Source organism: Tamandua tetradactyla, chromosome 3 (assembly GCF_023851605.1).
Source record: "Tamandua tetradactyla isolate mTamTet1 chromosome 3, mTamTet1.pri, whole genome shotgun sequence".
In the NCBI taxonomy this organism is placed as follows: Eukaryota; Metazoa; Chordata; class Mammalia; order Pilosa; family Myrmecophagidae; genus Tamandua; species Tamandua tetradactyla.
Genome location: NC_135329.1, coordinates 113674220 through 113688143, shown reverse-complemented (window position 1 = coordinate 113688143; position 13924 = coordinate 113674220). Strand labels below are relative to the sequence as shown.

At 33.9% G+C, this 13924-nt stretch overlaps 1 protein-coding gene across 5 annotated transcripts in view; it reads left to right on the top strand.

Moving 5' to 3' along the window:
• The window catches only part of QTMAN (queuosine-tRNA mannosyltransferase), a 277907-nt gene extending 268845 nt beyond the window's left edge, over positions 1-9062 (top strand). For all 5 annotated transcript variants that reach the window (XM_077153702.1, XM_077153700.1, XM_077153699.1 and 2 more), the window contains 3 exons: positions 2950-3020; positions 3725-3816; positions 8605-9062. In XM_077153702.1, the coding sequence (XP_077009817.1) occupies positions 2950-3020; positions 3725-3799 (146 nt within the window). In that variant the 3' untranslated portion in view covers positions 3800-3816; positions 8605-9062. The remainder of the gene's footprint in view (positions 1-2949; positions 3021-3724; positions 3817-8604) is intronic.
• Positions 9063-13924: the final 4862 nt, after the last annotated feature.

Here is a 13924-nt window from a genome sequence, read left to right as displayed (position 1 = left end):
AACATCACCTTGGTGGGTGGTCATGATCTTTCCTTGTATCCAGGCCCTACCTTCTTGACACCACATTTGATGTTGGCTAAATGCCCAAGTTCTAAACTTTTGTTTTTGTTGAGTGTGAATGAAATAGGGAATGCAACAATCAGCAAAGCAAAAGGCATACCATCAGTAAGATTGTAATAGTCCAGTACATTATGGTTACATTCCTTGCAAGTTAAGTCACTATGGTAAAATCCTTGGCAGGATTTTTTTCAATAGTTTATTCATGATGTTCATTATTATGAGTTGTAAAGAGTATGAGAATTTCATTTTTAAAATGTCTTATGGAATGTATCACTTTCTTAGATCATGTAGACATGCTGTGGAAACCATAACATAAAATATGAGTTACTTACAATAACTAATTTTAATCCCATCTGCTAAGTATGACAACATTAGCATTTCCACTTAATTAAAAACACCCTTAAAGCAGCAATGTTTTAATCACTCCATTTTATTTACTCTCCTCCAGTGTCACTTATAATTGTAACTTTTTATTTTTTAATAATGAGGGATTTTTTTTCTCCTTGCATCACACAAAAAAGTGCTGTCGATAATTAGCAGTCTTCTGTTATTAGTAGACTCAGGTGTCACAACTGTGTCTCATCCTCATTACAGTAAAAAATTTCACCTATCAGATTCATTATTGCTAGATAATGCGACTGAGAGCCTTTGCAGGCCCTCCAGAAAAGTAATTCAGCCAAGCAAAATTATCAGCTAATTATATTTAGAATCAAAAGCCCAACAACTATTTGCAGATAAATTGTATGAATTGAAGTGAATAGATCTGAATATTGAGATTCATAGATTTAGCAGATGATTTGTTAATTGGAATAAAAAGGTCATTTACTAGTCATTTTAACAATAGATCAATTGGAACCCTATTTATTATTTAACTGGTAGTGCATAAGAATTGAAATGATGAGTAATTGTATTATTGTCATGAGGTAATAATTTTCTTCAAATAACAGAATAGAAATTCATGAGAAAGAATTTTTAAATTTGTTATAAGATATTGTGGCCCATTTAATACATTTGACAACATAGTCCTGATCTAAATAATGTATATCATAAGGCTTAGCATTTTAATTAAACAAATAACCAAGACAAATAGTCTTTTTTTTTTTACTTGATGAATGAGAAATATGGCATGAATAAGATCATTTACAAATAAAAGTTGAAATCCAGGATTTGTACATTTCTTTTTCCTAAATCAAATAATGCCATTCCTCTCTTACTGAATTTTAATTAGCAGAGGTTTTTTTGGAAATGGCATGCTACATACTCACGCGATGACTCAAAATGTAACTTGGCCTGCAGTTTTCTTTCGGGGAACAGAATACTCTAATTCAAATCCATTATTAAAAAGCAGATAACGTGCACTTTCTGAAATGCCTATGACTTCACTTTTTGATTTTAAGTAATTATAAGAGAATGTTCATATGTATTTGCTTTTCAATTGGCACAGCATTTTAAAACTGAGTATCTGCAGATGAAGTGCATATTTTCTTTTGGTTCTTAAAGAATATTACTAGTTTATATCCACAAAACTTTAGCTAATGTTTTGTAATACAACCACAGTATAGTTTGTAGCTGTGCTTACAATAATAATTTCTATGTGAACCCTATTTATGTATAGAAAAAAATATTAAATTTTAGCTTGGATTCTGAAATTAATAATTGGTAAATAAATCCTGTGTCTTTCCACTATGCTATCTTGATAGTAAAATCTGTCAAGTTCTCAAACAAACTTTGAACTCTCTATTTTTCCAAACTTTACAGGTTCTAAGTAAATACTTTTCATTTAAACTAATTTCAGTTAACATAATAAAATAGAGAAAAAAATCACCCACTTAAAAACAGCTTAAATTGCATGTACTTTGTCACTGTAAATAAACAAGGTAAACATTGACATGACTTCAAATTATTCTTGGGTTGAAAAAAATCTGCAGTTCAAAATTAAATTCCATCTTTGGTCAACATTTTGGATGCAATTCAAAGTTTCTCATAAAATAAACATATTTGAAAGAGTGTTTTGAATTTCACTGCATAATTTCTAGCCAACAGAAATTACATTGGTATCTTTAAAGTTTATTCTATGACAGATCAATAGCCATGATTCAGAGGTAAAACAACCTTCAAAATGCTATACCTTCCCTCTACTTAACCCATACTACTATTATCTGAAGAAAAATTTCTTATTGGTGGTCCTGGTGGAATTCTTCTCACAAAGCACAACTTTCTTTTTTTGTTTGTTTAATAGTATTCTGTTTTGATAAAATGGGAAATGATCTACATTTTTAGTCAAGAAAGCAAAATGTTCATTAAAGTAATTTTCATGAAGGCTTTTCAATAAAAGTGGGGGTAGTGTTACATTCTGCATAATAACAAATCATTTTGAAGTATGAGTTTAAAATGAAAATATCCCATCAGAGCAGATTGTAATTTTTTTCTGATGCTTTTAAGAGTGCCTCGATCATTTCTATGGCTACAGTGTTAAAGTTAAGTATTTGCTATTTTATTTAAACATTTTTGAAAAAATGAACATTCTGGGATTTTGCAGCATTATTAAGAAAAGCTGTCCATACTTTACCATGTTGTTACATGTGTTTATCTGCTGATTATAAAATGTGTTAAACAGTATTTTAAAAACAAAAAAAAAAATGCAGAGCTGCGCTTTGATTAATTCAGTGAACAAAACATATGCTGTTTGTTCTGTTCTATGAAATTCATACATGATCAATAAAATATTTTAGAAAAGCGACTTTGGCTTTTAGGCTTGTACTGCCGACCATGTTTTTTGTCCCATTTAACTCTGGGCTCATACTGTTAACTTAGGCAAACAAAACCACTTTCTGGCTATGATAGAAATGCTTTTTTAAATATATTCTTACTCTTTCTAAAATTCTTTAGGTTGGAAGCTGTGTATTGCGGTTGTTACCCACTTTGTCCCAAAGACTTGGTTTATCCTGAAATATTTCCAGGTAGCTGCTTCAATGTATTTTCTTCTTTGTTGAGATTTAATACATGATTCATGCTAAATTAGAAAGTTTGAAAATAAACTTAGGCAGGAGCAATTGTTTATTTGGCAAGTCAACATGTTAGTGTTAAGGAAAATTTTATGTGTTTTAATACATTAGAGTAAGCTTATATTTACCATCTGTTCTTCTAAGATAACAAAAAAGCAAGTTTTCAAATAGCATTCTTCATTGTTAGCATACACATCCCATAATGATGGATTTTTATAAGCAGGTCAGTGTTGCTGCCATAGATTACAGATTTTTTTTTTAATGATATACACAGAGAAAAATTGAGTACTGAAAAACATGCCAAATTATTTAAACAATTGACTAGTTAATAATATGCAACTGTTGTACAGGGTACATACGGCTATAGTGCCAGTTCTCTGAAAAAATTCTCATCACTAAATATATCACATATGCATTGTGTTACATTAGAATAATGTATTTTAATCACCCAAAGGAGATGTCTAAACAGCACAACTACACAGTCTTATTTAGCATTAAACATCCTTGTGAGCTGAGGTAACCTTATAAAATCATGCTTAAATAATGTAAAACACGAGGCGGCACAGAGCAATATGCATTTTTAATTAGTAAAGTGACTAATATCGAGTGTGTGCTTTGAGGTTTTTGTTTCATTAAAAATGTATCTGTTTTTCCTGCAGCTGAATATCTGTATTCTACACCTGAACAGCTTTCAAAAAGGCTCCAGAATTTCTGCAAGAGACCAGATATTATAAGAAAACATCTCTATAAGGTAGTCATTGAGAAGAGATTTACATGGTATAAATGCCATATTGAAGTACAAAGAAAAATCTTTAAAAAAAAAACATTTAATTAACATACTAATGTTTAAAGGAAACATGCTAGGGAGGGATATTAGTTGTTGCACTAACAAGGATTAATTAAACTGGATGCCAGTTGTATTAACCTAGGTCTTATGAAATACGTGCACTTAATGCACAGTACATGCTTTTTTTTTTAATTTATTGTTTTCTAAGATGACTGTCCTTTACATTTAGCCCCAAGAGGCTTATAAAAATGAACCTGGATTAATGTAACTCATTAGTTTAAAAGGAAGTAAAGGGAAGAGTCTACAATTATACTAATGAGGATAAGCCTTTCTTCCCATCATAATGAAATCTTCAGTCCTCAAAAATTCAGGTGAATGACATTTGTGACGTTTGGTGTTCATTTGTGAATAACTTTAAAGGTGATTTTCAAGAATCGAATATTTGCATTATCCAATTTAATAAAATGATACAAAAATTCTCGGTTCGTTTAGAATTAGACTGTCAGTCTCTTCTCCGAATGGAAAGGCAAAGGAAAATAATACAAATAGTATCATCATTCTCCTCATTCATTATCTTTTTTCCCCTTGTTTGAATCCAGAATTTTGCATTGTTGAAATAACAACACAAAGAAACCCTACTAAAAGTCTTAGTACTTGAGTAGGATAAATCTGCTTTATGAGTTTCAGAGGTGGCTCTAGGCCATGGGTAATATACCTTTTTATATTCTTTGAATGTAGCATCTTCATTTTACATAAATTCAGTATAGTTTACAATCTAGCAATTTTATAATCTGGCTTTATTTTAATTTTCCTGTGTTAATATATAACCTTCCCACATGAAATGCAGTTCTCTGTCTTTTTTTCTCTCCTTTGCTTTTTCATGGCCTAAAATACATATTTACATAGTGATACATCAAAACATGACTTTGTTTCTGCAGGAAACAGTTAAACTTCAAGAAAAAGGGAGAGAACCAAAAATGCAATTTAACACCCAATTTCAAGCTCATTATCTTTCATTGTCTATTAACTTGGCAATGGTTCAGAAGGTAGCTCATAATAGTTTAAAATGCTGACTGAACAGTTCCAGGCTTCAGTATTACTCCTTGAGTCAATACTATTCTATCGTATACATGGAAAGCCTCCCAGAGACAACAGTTCTCCAAGGTTTAACTCAATATTTCCTAATTTTTTAAGTTCAGTAGCAGTTTTGTATAAAATATCAATCAAATAGTTTCCCATGTGGTAGACTATCAAAATATGTAGATTATAAAAACTGAAGAAATAGAACAATAATTATTAATAAAAATGGATTCATTTTCTGTATATGATACACTCTATTTTCAGAGTATTCCCAATCAGATAATTGTGGTTTTTTTCTTGAAGTGAAATTATTGGTGAAACATTTATAAATGTTTTTCCACCCTCAAAATTTCCCACTTTTTAACTCAGTCTCAGTTTAGGCCTTTTTCATCCTTTTGTTCTGCATCTGCAGATTTTTAGTCACTTCAGAAGTTACTGCAACAAGTTACATTTAGTTAGAAAGGAAACCAGAACTCTAGTTCAAATATTTTAGTGCAAGTACTGCCATAGCATAACTATAACTATTTGTTTCACAAAAAAACTTCTGGAAAAACTCTGAAAGAATGTTATTTTGTGTATGCTGATAATACACCAAATTGTTCCTCAGACAGCTTAAAAGAGAACCTATACTTAAATACCATTTCACTGAATTGTTACATGTTACTATTGACATTCATTTTTATCTATATTTTTAGTCTTTACATCATAAAATGATACATCTCAAAGTTTCATAGATTACTAATTCATATATAAGTATTTATAAAATTTATATGTATAATTCATCTGTGAGTATGTTCTGAGTTTTTTCTTATAAATTTATATTTTCACATGTCCTCATTCATAAATCTTAGCAATATTATGTCTAGAAATTGGCCTCAAAAATAAACAAATTAGCCCAAGAATTTTAAGTAATCAAGAGCTTTATGATAATTATCAGGAAAAAGTAGATTTGTTGCAAACCATCAAGTTAAATGCACAGGAAGGACCACAGTTTTAAGTTTGGTTATTGAAATAGGATTTTAGAGCTAAAACAAAAAAAAAAAGAATATCTTCTAAAACTTTATAATTAAGTTAAAATAAGTTGTAATACTTTTCACCTTATATTTTATGAACATACACGTTTTCAGATAGCATTTGTTTTGATGAAATACCAGAGAATTATTTCCTTCAAAGCAGCTTTTTACCTACTTTTTTATGCAATAAAAGAAGATCCTTTGTATGTACTGTGAACAGAATGTTGTTTTTTTAGATTTATTCCATTGGACAGTGCTATTTTGCTTTTATAAAACATATGCTTTAAGATCTAAAAGGATAGAATGTCACTGAAATCTTTAATTTGCTCCTTTTACATTTTTGCACCATCCTTTTTTTTTTTTGCTAAAAGTTTACATTTTAAAATCCTCTCAACTGCTTATCATGTAGAGTTCACTTTAGGATAGGATTTTTCACATGGATTCACACTTAGAAATTTAAAGTCTAGAATAAGGCTACTAGCACTTGGCTTTCTTCTCACATGAGACATTATGCTTTCAATATGAGTTTTGGGGCTATAACTTGAAGCAGGATTTGAAACGGAATGCTAGTAACTGGAAAACAGAAACAGAATTTGATACTTTTTTCTTAAAGTGACTTTCTACTACAGAACACTGTGTTGATAACTTCCCACCTGAAAATGTTTCAGGCTTTAAATTACTCACACGCAGTTCTTGTGCACTCTCGTTCACACTCTGTCTTAAACAATGCACACACACACACACACACACAGTGTTCTTAGGATCTTTGAAGAAATTCAGTACATGCAAAAATTTTAAAAAGCCCAACCATTTCTTAATAAGTTTATATTTACAGTTTTAGTCATTAACTGTAACTTTCTTAAACTTTCAGAACCTATTGTTTTCTAGGGAGAAGAGATACATTGATTATATACTTGTCACTTAGGTAAAGTAGGTCTTCATCCACAATAGAAAGCTCTTATATGACACCCAAGCCTAATTTGAACACAAATTTCTATAAGTAATCATAAAGTAAAAACTGTTTACTTTATGTTCCTAAGCTAACAGTTCTTTTCCAGCCCCAGCAAGTCTAATACTGTGAAGTTATATTTTCTTTGCCTCATTTTTGCTATCTGAATTTACTTACTGAAATTCCCAACTATTATTTAAGATCAGCATGTCATCCTTTTGAGAGCCTCTGGTCATTATATTTTAAAATGCTTTAGGAAAAGATTTTATGCATATACCCTTGTTGCTAGTATTGAAAATAGTACAAGAATACAAACAGGGCAGTTGTGTGCAGTAGACACCGCCCAACCTAACAAACGTGATTCTCATTCTTATCCTATTTTTCACTAACTTTTATTTACAATTTGAGTGAAATCCTACGTGAAACAAACAAACAAATGATGCCATTCTTTCTTTTGTGTCTCCAGGGTGACCTGTAGTTACTTAGGATTTTTCAGATGATGGCTGCTGGTTTTTTTGCAGTTCTCCTTTTCAATTTCTTCATTGTTCAAGAAACCTTTATAACCTCCTGCTCTTTGAAAGAGAGAAGAATTTTCAGATTTCTGCCTAAAACTGATTCCAAACAATGAGGAAGCTTACAAGTCAGACTCAGTACCCAGAAAAGCCATTTGTGGTTGCCTTAATTATGTCAGGCTATATCTATCTACAACCACAGACAAGCTACTTTAAATTTCCTTCAAGAGACTGGCCACTTTATAGTTCCCTTTTAATTTGAGTTTATATTGTACTTTAGATGTGAATAAAGTGTTGCTCACTGGTATTGATTCTCCTCCAGAGTAAAATTTTTTCGTAATAATGACAGATTAAAAACTGAGACTTTTACAAAACTACTAGAAACTCACAACTGCCCCAGCATAGTTTCAGGCAAGATCTCAGTCTCAATCTCACCTTTTCCGCACACTTCCCTCTCTCTCTTTATTTCTCTCATTTCCCTTCCTCCCTTCATTTGGTTTTGTTTGATTTTCCTTTGATTTTTCCTGAGTTAAATAAAAACAAAAAACCTTCAGTACCACAGATATACTTTGGGCGATTAAGTTCAGGTAGAGGTTTCTGGCACTTGTCCTTCTCTACTCTGTAGCTGCAGCCTCTCGGTGACTTTCTTGGCCACTATATGATTCGTCCATAAAACTGGAAGAATTTTCTTTTAAATTCTTAATACATTTTCCCCCTGAGGTGCTGCTATAATGAAATAATGAATATAAGCCAGTTTATAAACTTAAAGTGCTTTTTAAATTCAGTGTAGTAGTAATAGTATTTATCTTGTGCCTCCACCACTTAAAAGTAAAATTCACATTTACAAAGACCCATATTGAGTGTTGTGCATCATGTGTTTAATAACAGCTAAAAGTTGGATGATAAACTTCTAATAGCTGTCATCTGTAACATCAACCAGATAATATGTATGCAGTAGAACGTACCCATTTACAAAAACGGTAGCTTTCCCTTATGGTTGGAAATACAGTTACACTTGAAACCTATTAAAGACTGGGTTTTCTTGAGGTGATGAAGCCAAAGAACCATTTACTTGGTGGCTTTTTGAAATATAATTGACATAAGTTACAGAAATTTGCAGTATGAATTTTCAGCATATTTTTGTCTTTCAGTCATTAATGCTTCTTTATTTCTTTCTCTTCTTTCCCTCCCCTTACAGGGTGAGATGGCTCCGTTTTCTTGGGCAGCACTACATGGTAAATTCAGGTCTCTGCTTACAACAGAACCTAGGGAAGATTTGTGACAGATGGGGCTAAGTCACAAACTTGCAGCCTAAGGCAGAATCTGTAGAACTTTCCAGAGTGTGCCCATATTTACCTGATCAGAGAGAAAAGAAAATCTGCAGAGGAAGCTGAGCCTGGCTGCTTGTCATAGCTGACACAGAGCCATCTGCCACAAACCTGTGGCGGCTTCAGATCTCCAATCCCTGCCACCACCCCAACTCAAATTAAATACAGATTCCTAGAGACGTTATGATGGTTACACATGTCCTCGGCATCACATGTAGGAGACTGTTCAAAAAAAATATGTGGCCTGTTGTATAACTGCACTCATGTATCCCATATGTGGTGCCACATTGAATTTCCGGTTGAATCTGTTTTTATCCTTTGTACTGGATGACATGGTGCCTGAATTCTTTCTTTTCGCCGACATGATGGCAGCCAAACTGCAGCTTCAAACGCTCACACTTGGCTGGGTTTCTACCTAGGTTGCCAGGTTATCATCGGAGCCTTCTTGTGTCCTCAAAGGGCCACAGGGTCTGAAAGGAGGATCAGAAGGCTACCGGACTAATTGGGCAGCCATTTCAGGACTGTTTGTGGGCAAAGGGCTGCTTTAGCACTTTTCTTTTAGCAAATTAATGACTCTCTGGCACAGGAGTTTTTAAGTGAAGGTATTAATAAGGGGTCTGGCAGGTATTCCCATGAGTCACAGAGTTACATTTGCATTTAATTAGTCTTAAAGAAAGTTGCAAGATAAACAGCTGTAATTCGGACAAACATGGAAATACACAGAGTGGGGCCATCTCACTCATAAAGTGAAAGCAGAGATACTTGTTTTAATTTTTCTCTAAAAATAGAGAAATCAAAATAGGTCTAACAAAACCAGCAATTTTGATATGAATATTCCCCCCCAAAAAAAATCTTGGCATCCAGCTACAAATGCAATCTTTTCAAGATAAATCACTTATGATTCCAATAGTCAAGCTGCTGTATTTGTTGATATAAAGATGTTTTGAACAGTTAGATTGCAAAATAAATTTTTAATAAGTGCCCACTGCAATTTTTAATTAGCATATCACATTTATATATAAGTGTGTACATCTATCTGTATGTTTCTCGCCAAACACTTCCTTGTGTCAAAGACAACGAATACAATTGTTTCTTTCTCGGATGAATAAGGATTTGTTTTGCAAATGTTTGTAAGATATTATGACATTTCCAAGATTTTCTTTGCATTCTGGAAAGCAGGAGGTAAACATTTGTAGTCATTAAGGTAAAGTCTGTTGATAAACCATCTTCTGTTTACTGACAGGTAAATTGTAACTTTCCTAGCTTTTGAAATGCATAACTTCTTTATACTGCAGAGAAAGAAGCAGCCAGGGAGAAATGGCTATACAATGGCCAAACCTGGCCCTCTGGATTCTAAAATGACCCAGTAGTCTAGCAGGCATCTGAGATAGAGAAGATAATGTTTCAGAAATCCACTAAAGCCCATTTGACAGGAAGCAAATTTGTAAGCAGGAAACAGATCAAGGTCAGGGAGCCAGGTACAGCCCCCAAGATAGAGGAGTCTTATGCATCAGGAAAGCAGTTCAGAATGCTTAAGGCCTGGGACTTTAAAAGCAGCTATAGTAAAAGACAGAACTCAGTAAACTCTATCTTTAGAGAGGAACTCCTTGCCCTAACCATGATGTATGATGGGACACCACAGCACTGGCTTCTAATCAGAGCTTGAGGGGACATCTCTAAACAAATTACATGTTCACCCATAAAACACAGGCCTCAGGGAGCATTTCTGAAGTCCCTTCCAGTCTGAGACTTTGGAGCTTGGAAGCTGACAGGTATGTCCTTTTTGAGAACAAAACTAGTTATACATATGAATATGAGTTTCTCATACAGGTCTCCTGGGGAGGGTTTATTGTCTAATGAAATGAACAATACCAATTAATTTGCTTCAGTCAGAAAGGTGCCATGTCATAGATGTTTCTCAAAATAATAATATAATCTCATAGCCAAGAGACGGTGCTTACCACTATACTATTTTACCCTGAAAATAATGGACTCATTTTATAGTGGATAAGATACCATATTCCCAACAAGTATCCTTACATGTTTTCTCACTAATTGATGGGGACAAAAGCATTTAATACTTTTCATATAGTACACCCAAATCATTTTAATATTTTCCTGATTTTAACAAATATAATATTGAAAGTTACCTGTATATGTTTTTCCCCTACAACCATAATCTCAAATCAAACTTTGACTTTAGCTGTACCAAACATTCCTTCCAGGATCAAAAACTTATCACGTCTTGGTATTAAATGTGCACATAGGCAATAAAAAAAGTTTTATAGATGTGTAATTCTCAACATCTGAAGAGGTATAACTGTATGAGCGAGTGTGTGTTCTTCTCCATACCCATTCCAAAATGGAATGAGGTGTTAACCCCTATTTTGTTGAAATCACTAAAGACATCAAGTGCCCCATTATTTCTTGTTTTGAGTATACTCGTTGAAAATTCTGGTCTTTTCATATATATATATATAAAAAAAAAAAAACCTCTCAATTCTGCTATTTTTATCTTTTAAAAATATGATTAAACCATTTTTAAAACATCTTTTAAGAATCTGCCCATTGTCAAGAGCTTCAATACCATGTCTAAGACACCTGCCCTAAGCTCACTATATGGTAAGCAATTAATCTATGTTTCTGGCTAGGAATCTCTGTAATAAGTAACAGGGTACCTAGTTCTTAGCCTACTTATTTATACCAGTTGATCAAGAAGATAAGTCAGAAGATTTTTTTCAAAATGCTCCTGTTTTAATAAGGACTTGCATATGGTTAGGATTAAATGCCCAGCTCTTTCTTGCCCTTAATTCTTCAGCTTTGCCACATGAAGTGATTTCTGTAAGTTAGTGGAAACTCTTAGCCATAGAGGGCTGCATAGATTAATTTCAACACCTTGAAATGCATCTGGAAGCAAAGATTTCATTTTATCTTGAAGGTGTTAATTATATTTGGTATTTTTTAAAGTAAAATCTGTTTTTGAGAAAGCATCTGTTACCCAAAAATATTATGAACCACAAGCGATTTTCATTTAAGTCTCAAGATACTTTCTCTTGGTGATAGAATCAGTTTCAAAATGGCAGTTTATAGTGTCTTTTAATGGATACCTATTCTGTGAGTAGTGGTAGCCCATACTGTCTTGAATATGCTTATTCTGTTCATTCTTGACAAGTATCACCTTAACTGCCTTTCTGCTTCAGTTGAAAATTGGGTCATTTTTAATATCAGATTTTATATGAAACAAAGAATATAGTTGTAAACCACTGGCTTGAACATGTTTCATTTCAATATTTGCATTTGAGATACAGGGCAACTTTAAAAGTTGACAATATCTAATTCTTCTACATTATCCCCTTCCTTCAAGCCTAGTCATTAAAATGTAACTGGGAAAGTTTAAAAATATGCAACAATTCCGCAAGCTGCTCAAATAATACATAGGTGATTCAAGTATAATGAAACTGGAATTAATATCAAATTTACAAATAATAGTTATGTCATGGGCATGACAGTGGGAAGAAAGGGACAAATAACTGAGGAGGGTCACGTTCACAGTTAGAAGTTTATTTCTTAATGTGAGTTATGGGCACACTAAGGCTTAATACTACTCTTTATAACTTTATGTGTCTTAGATGTTACTGTTGAGTTCACCTTTTAATGGGAGCTATACATTCATTGGTATGCATGTGGTTAGTTTTGCGACCATGCCATCTCTTAACATTGCTTAACTTCCTAAACTATCAGTCAAGTCACAAAACCATTTTTCCTCAGACAGTGAAAGAAGCAGCCAGTATTGTGTGAGAAGAATTTCTTCTGCTTACCAAGAGCCAAGGACTTACCCTTGACCTCAAAACAAATCATACTGTGGAAAAAGTTGACTTGACTGTCCACGGGTTCCTTTTTTTTTTTTAAACTGCTGATTGTCATTTCTTACTAATGCCTCTGGCACTATTAAACACAAGATAGAAAATTAGAGCTCTATAAACTCCCTTTTGGCCGGTAATGAGAGGAAGATGAAGACAGATGTTAAACGAGCCCAATCTTTTTATCTTGAAAAATTCAGAGATGCACGATGGAGCACAAGATCTCCCTGTGATCCTAACCGCACTGCCCACTTCCTCTAGTGTTATCTGTCCCCTTTGCTCCATATACAGGAGCAACTCCAGGCTCTATCCTTTCATTGCAATATAGCCCATGAAAGGGGAGGTCTCCCTGGCATTTTTAAGATGCTAGACTTGAATTATGAGACCTGTATGACTTCAGAGACCAGGTTCACCACTCACCGTTCAGCCCATTTCCGTAAGTTGGAATTTCGGATTGGTGTCTTCTGGAGCCCTCACATGAGTGATTCCTTATCCTCCACAGTGCTATGATAATGACTTTCAACCCCAAGAAAGGGTGATAATTTTTTCATAAACAGAACAGAATTGATGGTTCTTGGGAGATAATCTGAGATGTTTATATTACTATCCCATAAGTTACTGTATTTCAATAGCACTGGATGGTTAGATGTGACTTCTAGGAATACTTGTCTAACACCTTTCACTGGGAATCTGAAATCCATTGTAGTTGAAAATCTAATGTTTACATTATCATTTCACAAAATGAGAAAATCAAGGCATTGTAAAGTGGCGTATCTCAGAGCTATACTGTTTTAGAAGCCGAAAGACTTTGTATAAGCACAGGCCTCTTGCTGACAGGAGAACTTGGCAGGGGCTTCCCCACATGGGGTACCATCATTGCCACCTGTGTGTCTCTCAGGAAATACGAAGTTCAAGGTGTGTGACTCATCTGGACCCCTGGCTCCCTTCTGTTTCTCCCCTCACCAGACAAGAGAAGGCAAAGGGGTTTGCCTACATTATAGGTGTATATGAAAGTCATGCAGTGTGGGAATTGCAAATGGCAGGCCAGAGTCCCACCTGCAGACCAGTTTTGTTTGGCCAGTATTCTGACTATGTTGTTTCTTCACTATTATATTTATGCCTTTTGGGGAGGACTTCAGTCTCTAAGTCTGTCACAGGACGGGGCCGCTCCCTGAGGTCTCACACCCTGCTGGATGTATACATTTAGCTAAATATCTGCTAAGCATTTATTTTTCTAACCTCCCTATTTTAGATATGGAAAAAAAGGCCTAAGGAGGAATTGACTTCCTTTGGGTCTCAGAGTGGTAGAGGCAGGCCTAGAGCTCAGTTT